Raw genomic sequence first — 14661 nt, 5'->3', positions numbered from 1 at the left:
GGTTCAGAAAGTTTTAGTAATGTTCTAAATCCACATAGCTGGTGAGTGGTAGAACCTAGATTTTTTTTTAAATTTTTGTTTTAAGATTTTATTTATTTATTTGACAGACAGAGATTACAAGTAGGCAGAGAGGCAGGCAGAGAGAGAGAGGTGGAGGCAGGCTCCCTGCTGAGCAGAGAGCCCAATGCGGGGCTCAATCCCAGGACCCTGGGATCATGACCCGAGCTGAAGGCAGAGTCTTTAACCCACTGAGCCACCCAGGCGCCCCTAGAACCTAGATTTAAATGCAGAGGTGTCCAAAATATTTTCTCATGGAGAAATTTTTTTAACAGAATCTGAAACATCTGCATTTTCATTGACATTATAATTTCTAATATCTGTTTTCTAGTCTTTTTAGCCATGCTCACAACTTAGAACATTTTTAAAGAAATTAATTTTCAAAGCATGTGAATATTTAAACATCCATCTATTGGTCTGAGGATCTACAATTTCTAAAGACTCTCAGAGTCACTAATAGTGATTTTACTATAGTCCAGCTCACCAATCTCTGTATTTCCTCTACTAGGATTTTGGCAACAATCAGTCAATTAAATAAATAAATACAATTTAAAAGCTATAGGGTGGCAAATGATGACCAAGATAGATAAGCTATGTTCCATGGTGTGTTTGGTAAGCTTATAAACCTTTTATACTCTCATGAAAAGAGTAGCTATCCTTGCAAGATCAAAACATAAACCTTTCAGGATTCATTTTCAACAACATATTGAAGTTATAGGAGTTCTTTACTAACAGTGATTCTGTACCCAGTGTGAAAGTGTCTTGACATTAGCAGTGGTAGAGACCGATCTATTGTAAAGCAACTTGTTGACTGGGTGTGCTTTGTGTGACAAATATCCTCTTCATTGCAGTGACAGACTTGAAATTTGAACACATTTCAGACATCCCTACCACACAAAACAATGAAAACCGAAAAGCAATCCATTTACAGATGTTAACCCAGCTGCTATATTTGTGGCCATAATTTGCTGTAACATATTTGACAGATTATTTTTTATATCCTTGAGATGTATTTATTTTCATTGAAATATGCTATAAAATATTCTTTTGCCTTTTAGCAGGTGAATGAATTGGGATATTTGGTTAAAATGTATTTCATAGTCAAGAGATTTACACAGTGTACTGAGAGCTAGCATGACCATGACTTGGCAGAGTGGCGGTAATTTGTGCATGATGCTTACTCAGGAAACACATTAGAATGTTAGCTATGATAGCATGGATTTGCACAGGATTCAGCATAATGTTTGAAGATCTTATTTTTCTCTTCAACAGGTTAATTATGTATGGCTTTGTGAAAGCTATGGTATATGCTGGCCAGTTGAAAAATGGAGACTTCCATTTCACTGACTGTTTGTTTTTTGGTTCACTGATGTCTGCTACAGATCCAGGTAATTGTTCAAATAGTATGTTTTTTTTTTTTTCTTTTTAAGAATCAAACATTTAAATTAAATGTTTCTCTAAAGACCATCACCTGAGTCTACATCATAATAATTCCATACTCCTCTTGACTTGCAGTTGACACGTGTTAGTGATTTAAAAAAGAAAGGAAAGAAATAGGTGAATATCCTAATAGCTTTCAAAAAATGGATCTGAAAACAATTTCAGTGGTGGGAAGTTCAGACTTTAAAATTTTTACGGCTTATTTCTCTAGAATGTATAGTCATTTTGAGCTATAGGCCTTATTTTTTTCTCCAACTTATCTTCTTTCAAAAGTGATCTGTTGAATTAAATGGTAAAAAATATTTTCAAGGGCGCCTGGGTGGCTCAGTGGGTTAAGCCGCTGCCTTCGGCTCAGGTCATGATCTCAGGGTCCTGGGATCGAGTCCCGCATCGGGCTCTCTGCTCATCAGGGAGCCTGCTTCCCTCTCTCTCTCTGCCTGCCTCTCTGTCTACTTGTGATCTCTGTCTGTCAAATAAATAAATAAAAATCTTAAAAAAAAAAAACAATTAAAAAAAATATTTTCAAAAAGATTGTTTATGGGTGCCTGGGTGGTTCAGTCAGTTAAGCATCTGCCTTTGGTTCAGGTCATGATCCAAGGGTCCTGTGTTCGAGTCCTGTACTGCGGTCCCTGCTCAGAGGGGAGTCTGCTTCTCTCACTCCCACTACCCCTTATCCCTGCTTGTGTTCTTTCTCTCTTGCTTTCTCTCTCTCAAATAAATTAATTAAATCTTAAAAAAAATTGTTTACTATGGAGCTTTTCAAACACATTAAGAGTAGGGAGAATAATAAAAAGAATTGTCATATACCTTTTAGCAATTACCAATATGGCCAGTATTTTTGTCTATACCCCCCTACACTTCCTTTTATCATGACTGGATTATGTTAGAGTAAATCTCAGACATTTTATCATTTTATTTGTAAATATTTTGAAAAATGAACATTGCCATTATGAAACCTAAAAATATTTATAATTATTCTTTAATATTATCAAAGAGGTACTCTCTGTTCAAATATCCTCAAATGTCATTTTATCATTATCATTGTTAGTTTGTGTAATAGTTTGAATTAGGACCAAATAAGGGCTGCATGTTACAATTGATTAATATGACTATTGAGTCTCTTTTAATTTATATGTTCCTCCTCCATCTTCTATTTTTGTCAGTTATTTGTTTAGAGAAAAAATAGGCAATTTGTCTTGTAATTGAAATGAATATGGCTCCTTAAAATATTCTCCTATACTGCATTATTTCTTGTAAAACTGATGGTTAAATCTAGAGGCTTAATGAGATTCATCTTTTTGGGCAAGATTACTTTATAAGTGGTGCTGCGAGTTTCTAAAGTTTCTAAAGCGAGTTTCTAAAACACCACATAGTGATTAGTGACTTAGCTGTCAACCTTACTCACCACACTATTGCAGTTTCTCCAACAAAAACCACCAGAATACACATGTAACTAAACAAGTTGTGTTTATTACATGTTATAATGAGAGAAAACGCATACCAAAAGAAACATAGAACCTTTCAGAGTATGTTAGAAAGGATTCATTATAGGCTTGGACTTACAGTGGGTGATTTTAGGGAGGGCTTAAGGAATTGGAGCTTTGCTCTGGATAAGATGCTGTCAGGAAACAGAAGTGCTTGGAGGAGAGGAGCAAAGGCAGAGGGAGAGAAAGAATCTTAAGCAGTCTCCACACCTAGTGTGTGAGCCCAACTCTGGGCTCAATCTCCTGACCCTGAGATTATGACCTGAGCCGAAATCAAGAGCTAGATGGTTAACTGACTGAGCCGCCCAGACACCCCAATTTTTGTTTTGATCCCTTATGGTCATACAGTGACCTTGTCTGATGTTGTTCTATGAAATTATCTGTGTGCAACAGGAGAACACCAAGGGTCAGAGGATAATACTGGGTCATTCCAAGAATTTTAAGAGCTGTTTTGTCTTAGAATAGCCCTCTGACCAGTGCTATTGGCACCATGTGTTCGCTTGTTGTAAATGCAGACTCTCAGGCTCAACCCCAGAGCTACCAAATTGGATTCTAGAATTTAACAATATTCTAAAGTAATTCATATGCACATCAAAATTTGGGAAGCATTACCTTTTAGAATTCCCCATTTTAGCTAATGATTTTAGTATGTATTGATGGTTACTGCTTAGTTAGTCCAGTATTAATTAGGGGTTACAAGCTAGTGATATGCTAATCCTATCCTAATTTTTGTATTTATTAGCTGGTTTTCTCCTATAAATAAGCAGCTTTCCAGATGAACTTTTAAAGATTATTTATTTATTTGACAAAGAGAGAGATCACAAGTAGGCAGAGAGGCAGGCAGAGAGAGAGGGAGAAGCAGGCCACCCACTGAGCAGAGAGCCCGATGTGGGGCTTGATTCCAGGACCCTGAGATCACAATCTGAGCCAAAGGCAGAGACCCAACCCACTGAGCCACCCAGGCGTCCCTCCAGATGAACTTTTAAGTACCCCATGATATCATTTGAACAAAAAAGCAGGATAAATGAGTGATCCTTTCCCTTTATTTACTAATTTTCAAAATAATGAATTGTTTCCTTAGCATTCTCTACATATGATCAAAGAGATTTCTTTTTTAAAGTATTATTTCAACACATGGATTTTAACATGGTTGATATGATTTGAACTACTGCTGTCATTATCCTTTTTGATGTTCAAAATACTCCAACTTGACAACTGAGAGCTTCTTCAAATTTCTCCTATATTCTTTTGTCATGACCCCAATGTTCTTTCATAGATTCTTTTCTTTTGGTAGGATTATATGTTCCAACCTTATTTTGTGTGTTTCCCATACCCTGACTTGGAACCAGCCACTTAAATAAGAGGGAAATTTATTTAGAGACCAAAATTTGGGCACTAGGGGTTTTCATTGCTATTGGATTGGTCATTGTTTCTAGATATTTTTATTTGTTTTGAAGGAGAAATAATATCACAAATTTATGTTAATATTTTCAGTTCAAATTTAGGATTACAGAAGCTTTACTTAACTGCCTAAAATTTTTATTTTATTTTTTTCTTATGTTTAATTTTCTTCTTCCTATTACATAAATACTTTCTTACTTCCTTAAAATAAATATTTTCAAAATTATGCTATGCATATTATTTAAAATTATGATTATTGAAAACTGCTTAAGGTTTCCTTGTGGTTCTTTTTAACCTTTGGTTATATCCGACTAGGGATGAACAGTTAAAAATTACTGTTGAAGAGCTCTTGAAATCATTCCTCTGTGGGTTGTATCTTGTGAATATACGATAATGTTCATTTATTTCATTTTGTTTTTAACTTTTGTTTTAAAAGTAAAGAGCTACATAATTCCAAAATGAAAACCATAGAACCAGAACAAGAGGCATCTAACTTCTATTCCTATCCCCTCTACCCTAACGTTTCAGCCATTTTGATTGGTCTTTCATTTACCCTTCTATTTTTAATCTAATACACAAACACACATACTCTACTATATGCTACTATACAAATGGTTCTTCACCTTACTCTTCTTAAACAGTATTTTAGAGAGTACTCAATAGCAATATGTAAAGATCTCTCTTATTTTTTTATAACTGCAGAGTACGCCATGGATTATTCTACCAGTTATCTGTTGATGGACATTTAGTTTTTTTCTTGTCCTTTGTAATTATGAATGGTGTTGCAACCAATAACACTAAAATAAACACCTTTCCACATTTTTCCAGTGCTTCTTTGGAATAGATTTATAGAAACAAATTAAAAGGTAAATATATTTTTCCTAGATGCCAAATTTCTCTCCATAAAGTTTGCACCGTTTTGCATTCACACTAGCAACATATGACAGTACCTATTCTTCACAGTTTTTTCAATGCAGAATTCTGACACAGTTTTGGATTTTTACTTATACAGTAGGTGAGGATTTTTGTCTCCCTCTGGTTTGACTTAGTCTTTCTCTTATTATGAATAAGGCTAAATATTTTTCATATGTTTAAGGGACATATGCATTTTTTTCCCTGAAAATGAACCATTTATAAGATGGCTTTGCTTGAATAGGGTTGTTAATTTTTATTTTTCAAGTTTTAGAAGCCTTTAACATATTAGCGATATTAACATTTTGTCTGTAATATAAGTTACAAATATTTTTCCAAATGTCTGTTTTATTTTGTTTATGGTATGAGGGAGGAAAACAATTTTTTAATGCATGATGTTGACTTGTTTCCTAGAAGAAGATGGAATAAAAGTAGTGTCAGATTAGGAATTTGTGGTCTAAATTAGAGGACCAGAGTCCTAGTGTAGAGGGACAAACTGCTCCATCTTCAGGGTTAGAGATGACTCAGCCACCAGGTCATTGATGGAAGAGCTCATGCTTCACTCTCACAGCCCCAGGGAAATGTAGAAGTTCCTAGCAACGGGAAGCATGAACTCAAGATGAAATATTTTCAACCCATCAGTGATTTCTAGTTACTTGAGGTTGTTCTTTTCTGCCCATATATGGACATTTTGCCTTTAATGGTCAAGTCCCATTTTGTGTCACCTTTGCACAATCAGCATGTCAAAAAGCATCGCATCCATTGTTCCTGGTCTCAATGCTGAAGGCCAAGTTTGTTGCATTCTATTGAATGATTCAGCCAGCTCCAAGCACAATTGTATCATGTTAAAGCTTTTCTCCTTCTGTGGCTGGTGATATCCCTGAGGTTATGTTTACATGACACAGGAGAACTGATTGAAATAGAAAAATAAATCCAACTTGGTAAGATGGATATTTGTCTGCATTGTGTCAAACAATTGAGTTGACTAAACTTTTTAAAATACAGAATTGACTCACAGCCATAAAGAGAATTCTGGGAACCAAATCTATTTTCCAAGTCTGGCACCAGCTGTGCAACTTTGGATACCATTTAGCCTTTCTAGATTTTATGTGTTCTTGGAAGTGGAAGATATTTGATTTCATTTCTCCCAACCCCTTCATTTTACAGATGAAGAAACTGACTTTTCATCTGTAAAATGAAAAGTTTCAACTAGAGCCCTTCCCAGTTTTAACACTCCCTGTTTTTTATTTCTGTAAGATTGATTTTCATTCTAAAACAAGCTTTTGTTTTAAAGAAAGCTAAAAGTCAACCCAAAGCCCACCCCACCCCCAGCCCAGCCCAGCCCCAAGCATTCTTGGGTTCTAACCCTGATTCAGCAAATGTTAGAGAGGATCTTACATAGCAGAGACCCACACATGAACAGGAATACTTAAGCTTTCTTCTTTTACTGTGAGCTAATTGTTATATTAAAACACGCTGAACCTACTCTGCTAAATTGGTGCAATTTAAGATCTTCAACAACCTTAAAACACCTAGTTAATCTTACCCTACAATTATTCATTTATTGCCTAAATTATTGTGACTCACTAATTTATGAAAGAGAGCCTATGCTCTCCAGGTCTGACTTTTCTTGGCCTTCTTTAAATTAATTATTTCCCATTTAGCCTTAGCTAAATCTTAGCCAGGTGTTTTTAACTATTCACATTTTTCTTTCATAGACACATATTTAAACTTAAATCTAATTCTTCCTGCATGTTTCTGACTCTCCATGGCCAATTTTCAGTTTTTCTCCAGTTAGGATGATTTGACTATTATTTGATTGATTTAATTCCTCTTTTCCTCACTGACCAAAATCCTGCTGATGATGTAAAGGGAATCAGCAGTACTTAACAGAAAGTGGATGATTAAAGGCATAGCCCCCAAAGAGATCGTGTAGAGTAAACGGCAGGGTTGGGGGAGAAGTACTTAGAGGGCTTGATCAATGCGGGAGCTCATCTCTTTAGGTGTGTTTAGATAAGGGAAAGTAAGAGGATGGGATGGGGAGAGAAAAGATAATATGGCAACAACTGGAAGTGATGCTTTAGTTACTACCTCTCAATTTACAAATGACCAAAGCCCATAAGGGACCCCTCTAACCTCTTACTATCTTCTTGTCTCTTTCATTATTGACTTGGGTCTTAGTTTGGTAAATTTGACCATTCAAGATAGTGATTTTTATTAATAAGTCTGAAATGTCCCTTTATATATGGGGTGGGTGAGATAAAGAGAGAGGTTGTTAAGGTGTATAAAGACACTCTGGAGTCCCATGTTCCCATGTGCTGTTCCTCAACATATCAGTATTGTTGCTGTCTCAGCACATTTACATTTGTTGTCTCTCCCTCCTTGCTTTTTTCAGGTCTTTGCCCAAATGCTGCCTCGATGAGAACTTCCTTAACCACCCTATCAAAAATTGTACGCCATCTCCTTTTCTGCACAGTCACCCACAAATCATGATGCTTCCCATTTTGCTTCTTTGCCTTACATTCTTGTGCAGCATTAATCACTACTGATCTACTATTTATTTCCTTAATTTTTGTCCCTTGTGAAGAAGTAGCTTTTTCTTCTGTTTTCACCCCATTTTCCACTCTTCTATTTTTAGTACTTAGAGCAATAGGTTTTTAATAAATACTTATTAAATTAATGAATTAATATATTTGTAGGAGAAATTGCTAGAGTAACGTATGAAGCTTGAAAGGCGGTCTCTTCTCAAATAGAATGTGAAGCATTTGAGTGTTCCAGATCATGCTCAGAGATAAGGAGTCTCATGATCCCTGGGGGGGACAGTGACTCAACATGAGGGTGGGACTCTCAGCACATGGCTGAGCTTTCAAGTGAGTGGCAGTACTGGTTTCTATCTTCCAAAAAGGATATAGTCAACTAAAACAAAAATATGTGTCTTTCTTCTTGTCTGGCTATACAGCCAATATTTCTTTTTCCTGGTTTACCAGTTGGTCAGTGGCTTAAAATCTTCCAGTCTCCCAAGCCGTAGATTGTAGACTTGCAGAAGCCGTTATAATAGTGTGAGGTTTTTTGTTGTTGTTTTTTGGGGTTTTGTTGTTCTTGTTTTAGGTTAGAAGATGTTCAAAATAGGATCTTCCCTTAGGAAGAGGAAAAACTCAGCACATCACATTAAGTATTAATCACTCAGAAGATGCCAGAAACTCATCCTGATATTTACAGGGCTGAGACTTCTTTCAAGGTCTGCAGAAAGCTACTCATTCAAGCACATTTGGGCTGTGCATTTTCTCATTTCATCAATTTCTCTGTTTCTTATTTGGATTAACATGTCTTCATTTTATATGATGCAGCTGCATTGAGACTGAAATACAGCTGTGGTATTTTGAACTCCAGAAGTATTAGTCCAGTATTTTAAACTAGAAAATAATTCTTACTTCATAGACCTGTCCTATTTTTTCCAAGAAAATTAATTTCAGGTTGTCCTGTTTTAGGTAACTTCAGATAAGGCTTACTTAAAAATTGTTATGTCCAATATGATGGCTACAAGCCACATATGGCCACTTGAAATGTGGCTAGTCCAAATTCAAGGGCTATAAGTATAAAATACACCCTAGATTCAAAGACTTGTTATGAAGAATAGTATAGTATCTCATTGATAATTTTTACATTGATTACATTTTGAAATTATGAGATTCATTTAACATTGAGTTAAAGAAAATATACTATTAAAATTAATTTCACCCATTTCTTTTTACCTTTATAATGTGGTTCCTAGAAAATTTTAAATTACCTATGTGGTTTACATTATATTTTTGTCAGACAGAGTTACTATAGAGCAATATAGATATGGAATGGTTGTAAGTCAAAAAATATCCTGTTTTTCCACTTTTATTATTATTGACATATAACATATGTACACTTAAGGTATACAGTGTGATGGTTTGATACCCGTATATATTGTAAAATGAATACCACAATATAGTTAACCTCTCTATCCCCTCACGTAATTACCCATGGGTGTATGTTTGTGTGTGCATGTGTATGTTTGGTGGTGGTGGTAGCAACATTCATGATCTACTCTTTTAACAACTTTCAAGTATATATTACAGTTTTGTTAACTCTATTAACATGCTCTATCTTAGATATCTAAAACTTACTAATCTTATAGTTGGAAATGGTTATTCTTTGACCAAAATCTACCAATTCTCCCCACTTCCAGCCCCTGGCCACCAACATTCTCAACTCTATTTTAACGAGTTCAGCTTTTTAAGATTACACATAAAAATATGATCCTTAATAAAAATACCACAATAACTTTAAATCGAGTAGAAAAATTAAGCACAAATACAATGCATTGCACAGATTATGGCATTTTGGTAAAAAGAGGCACTTTATTTCTAGGATTTTGAACTAGTATATCTGAAGTTTTATTTCTAATGTCTCTTTTTTTAGTCTTATTTTTCTGCTCCAACACATAATAACCTATAAACTAGCTTCACCCATACTTTAGAAACAAGGCAAAGAGTAACAAGATTAATGCTGTGTATGATTTAAATATCATGTATGTGCCATTCAAAACTATAAATACTGCAACCTCTGACTTGAGAGAAACAGATTAAATAAGTTCCTGTCCAAATGTCTCAACTGTGTTTTTTTCCTTAGTAGAAACATAAATCACTAGTTCTTAAGTCTGACAATCTGAGTTGTTTTTTTAATGCCCATTACTGTTCTGTTTTATAGAGCTTGTCAGAAATCCAAGAAACTTGACATTTATATTATGTTACCTCTGTTTCAAGGCATGTTGACACATTTAATGGTCCTAAATTGGATAGACTCAATATCAGAAATAAATATTTACCTCAAAGAAGTAAATAGAGACTACTTATGTAGCCAATTGGGAAAGTACAGTTTATAATTCTTCTCATTAAGTTTAGAATTTAAAAATCCAGTTAATGTAAATTATTATTCAACCCTCCAGTTAAACAAGTCAAAATATATATAGTACTTAATAGGATCCATTTCTTTTTTTTTTTCTAGAGTTTGTTTTTCAGTAATCTCTACACCCAACATTGGGCTCAAACTTACAACCCTGAGATCAAGAGTTGCACACTCAACCAACTGAGCCAGGCAGGCAATACACATTTCTTCATCTTTATCATCACCAACATTAAATAATATTTAATGACTAGATCTAAGAAAGCATCTACAGATCTCAAAATACAAAAATCCTGTCAATTTTTACATGGAGCATAGTATATATTTACTAAGTAAATAAAATAGTCATTGAGTACTGATCAAGAACACTGACCATGGAGTGGGATAGGCCTGTGTTTAAATATATATTCTGTCTGACCTGTTGGAATCTCAGTTCCTCCATCTATAAAATAAGGATAAATAAGAATCCTATAAAATAAGGATATAAAATAAGAACTTATTTTAAAGGTTCTTTATAACTATCAAATAGATAATTTTATTTTTATTATTATTATTATGAATATATGGTTATTTTTATCCTATACTAAGATGAGGCTGCTATTTTATACTCAGCAAGTGAGACATGTACATTTTTGTCTGTTTTCCTGGTAGCAATAGTGGATTTCCATGAATCTGTATACTCGGTGAGTAAAATATTCCCTTGGCAAGCTAAATTCATTTGTGATTGCTTGGTTAGAGTTGGGAGCATAATATATGTAATGTGGTAATTTTGCTTATATAAAACACAAATATACTTTACATTTATTTTCAGAGGTGGTAGGTAGTAATATGTGAAAGCAAATCTCAGACATTGTCATTTTATCCACATGTATTTTGGTATACATCTCTATAATTATGGGAATTGTTCTTACGTAATCATGTAGTCATTATCAAACCTGTAAATTTTCCATAATCAATTGATATCATTTATTTCCTATCCACATTCAAATTTATTATTTTCTTTTTATTGAAGTATAGTTGACATACAATGTTACATTAGTTTCAGATGTACAACGTAGTGATTCAACAATTCTATATGTTATGCTCTGCTCACCGTGGGTATAGATACGATCTGTCACCATTCAACGCTATTACAATGCCATTGACTATATTCCCTATGGTGTACCTTTCATCCCTGTGACTTTGATTCCACATGGAAGGTTGTACCTCCTTCTTTCCTTCTCCCATTTTGCCTATCCCCTCACCGCCTTCCCTTGGGCAACCACCAGTTTTTTCTCTGCATTTGTGGGTATGTTTCTGCCTTTTCTTATTTTTATTTGTCTTGTTTTCCAAATTCCACATATAAGTGAAATCATATGCTACTTGTGTTTCTCTGCTGACTTAATTCACTTATTGTAATACTTCTAGGTCCATCCATGCTGTTGCAAATGGCAAAACCTCATTCTTTCTTATGGCTGAGTAATATCCCATTTTGTGTGTGTTTGTGTGTGTGTGTGTGTGTGTGTGTGTGTGTCTCATATCTTTTTTATCCATTCATTATCAGTGGGTACTTGGGTTGCTTCCCCATCTCAGCTATTGTAAATTATCCTACAATAAACATAGGGGTGCATGTATCCTTTTGAATTAGTGTTTTCATTCTCTTTAGGTAAATAGCCAGTAGTGGATTACTGAGTCATATGGTATTTTCATTTTTAATGTTTTTAGAGCCATACTGTTTTCCTCAATGACTGTACCAATTTGCCTTCCTATCAACAGTGCTCAAGGTTTCCTTTTTCCTCAGATCCTCTTCAACACTTGTTATTTCTTGTGCTTTGGATTCTAGCCAGTCTGGCAGGTATAAGGTGATATCTCATTGTGGGTTTGATTTGCATGTCCCCAATGATGAGTGATGTTGAACATATTTTCATGTGTCTGTTGGTCATCTGGATGTCTTCTTTGGAAAAATGTTTATTCAGGTCCTCTGCCCATCTGTTAATAGGATTATTTGTAGGTTTTTTGGTGTCAAGTTGTATAAGTTCTTTATATATTTAGGATGCAAACCCCTTATTGGATATATATCATTTGCAAATATCTTCAGTAGTTTGCCTCTTTGTTTTGCTGATGGTTTTCTTCACTGTTCAAAAGCTTTTTGTTTTGATGTAGTCCCAATAGTTTAATTTTGCCTTTGTTTCCTTTGCCAGAAGAAATATATTTAGAAAACTGTTTCTATGGATGATGTCAAAGAACTTACTCCCTGTGTTTTCTTTTGAGAGTTTAATGGTTTCAGGTCTCACATTTAGGTCCTTAATCCATTTTGAGTTTATTTTTGTGTATATTGTAAGAAAGTGATCAGTTTCATTCTTTTGCCTGTAGTTGTCCAGGTTTCCCAACACCGTTTGCTGAAAAGACCGTCTTTTTCCCATTGTATATTCTTGCCTCTTTTATCGTAGATTAATTGATCATAAAAGTATGGGTTTATTTTCAGACTCTATTCTGTTCCATTGATTAGTGTTTATTTTTGCACCAGTGCCCTACTGTTTTGATGACTATAGCTTTGTAGTATACCTTGAAACCTGGGGTTGTGATGCCTCCAGCTGAGTTCTTTCTCAGGATGGCTTTGACTATTCAGAGTCTTTTGAGGTTCCATACAAATTGTATGAGCATTTGTTCTAGTTCTGTGAAAAATGTTGGTATTTTGAAAGAGATTACATTAAATCTATAGGTTGCTTTGGGTAGTATGGACATTTTAACAGTATTGGTTCTTCCAATCTATAGTTTTTTTTAATCCACTCCTTATGTAATCTAAAAAGAATATGCTGATCTTATCTGGATCTTCAGTCAAATAAAGCAGCTATAATAATAAATTCCATTTTAAACATGTAGTTTAAATATAACCCCAATGTCATCCTCACACCTTAAATATTAACAATAATTTTTGTAGTAGGCAAAATAATGGTCTTCCAAAGATTTCCACGTACTAATCTCTGGAGCCTGTGAATACATTATTTTGATGCAAAAAAGGCCTTTGTGGGTATGATTAAATTAAGAACTTGCAGTGTAGATATTATCTAAATTATCTGGGTGGACCCAATCTTGTCACATAGGTCCCTAAAAGCTTGAAAACCTTTCATGCTGTGATCAGAGGAAGATGTGATGATGGAAGAAAGGCACAGAGAGAATTTTTCTGGTTTTAAAGTTGGAGTACAGGGGCTATGAACTAAGGAATGTGGGTGGTTCCTAGAAACTGGAAAGAACAGGAAAACTGATTCCCTTCTAGAGCCCCCAGAAAGGAAGGTAGCATTGTGAAACCATGTTTTATCCCAATGAGACTCATGTCAGACTTCTGACCTACAGAACTGAAAGATAATATATTTATGTTGTTTTAAGCCGTAAGTTTGTGATAATTTGTTATGTCAATAATAGAGACCTATGACAATTTTTAAATGTTATCAAATATATAGTTAGATTTAAATTTCCCAAATTGTCTCATAAAAATTTTTATAGCCATCCTATCCAACCAAAGATCCAGACAACTGTCTACACATTGCTTTTAGATAATATAAGGAGAGATTTAAAATAATAAAATTATAGGATACTTTTATAAAAAGAGACTTTAGGAAACAATATAACACCTTTATTTTACAAAAGAGTAAACTAAGGTTTAGAGATGAATGACCTGGCCCTAAGACAGTCCTGTCAAAACAGCATTATAATCACTCCAAAAAATTCATGAAATTTAACAGTAGATTCCAGGAAAGACGTGACCTTAACTTGGCCTCTTTGCCCTTTATTACCCTCTCCAACCTACGTGATTTTGCTAAAATCATACAGAATCCAAGAGAGGTACCTGTATTGCAGCTGAATGCTGCTGAAACCTTGAGCTCTGTGCAGCCCCTACAGAAATAGCAGGTACCGAATTTTCTCTACCATGAATAGGATGAGCACCTACATAACAGCTTCAGAGATGCTTTTTCATGGGTACTGGAAAGATATGTGTCCTCAACAAAGGTTGAGTCATAAGAATACATCGATTTTGGTGGTGGGTAAAGGAGAAGTATGGTGACCCACTTGACCCTCCATGAGTGAAGTTGGTGTCTTTGATTACTGGGTGAGGGTATGGCCTCCACCAGGTTCCTGAGGGGTTTCTACACCACTGGTCTACCTTATGGTACTTACAGGTCTGCTATCCTGAATTGTAGACCAACAAAGTCTAAAGATTCAATAAGCCAAAACAAAACAAGACAAAACAAAACAAACAAATAAAAAAAACCTCAATAAGCCAATTAAGAAAAATAAAAACACAGCATGACTTTTCAGCAGCTTGAGAGAAGATCAGTCAGAACAAACAGAACATATACACATGAAATAAGTTCCTGAAGTTGTCAGAAGACAATTTGAACAGAAACCTTATAATAAGTCTTAGGAGGGTCCAGGGTTTAAAAAAAAAAAATTAATG

At 34.8% G+C, this 14661-nt stretch overlaps 1 protein-coding gene across 2 annotated transcripts in view; it reads left to right on the top strand.

The window, feature by feature from the left end:
- Positions 1 to 14661, top strand: part of SLC9A9 (solute carrier family 9 member A9) — a 538337-nt gene that overhangs the window by 140288 nt on the left and 383388 nt on the right. For both annotated transcript variants that reach the window (XM_032852421.1, XM_032852422.1), the window contains exon 5: positions 1330 to 1445. In XM_032852421.1, coding sequence (XP_032708312.1) covers positions 1330 to 1445 — 116 coding nt within the window. The remainder of the gene's footprint in view (positions 1 to 1329; positions 1446 to 14661) is intronic.

The sequence above is a fragment of the Lontra canadensis genome, unplaced genomic scaffold (assembly GCF_010015895.1).
Source record: "Lontra canadensis isolate GAN:19392208 unplaced genomic scaffold, GSC_riverotter_1.0 scaffold6, whole genome shotgun sequence".
Taxonomy (NCBI): domain Eukaryota; kingdom Metazoa; phylum Chordata; class Mammalia; order Carnivora; family Mustelidae; genus Lontra; species Lontra canadensis.
The sequence above is the reverse complement of the archived record's forward strand: the minus strand, read 5'-3'. Positions and strand labels throughout refer to the sequence as shown.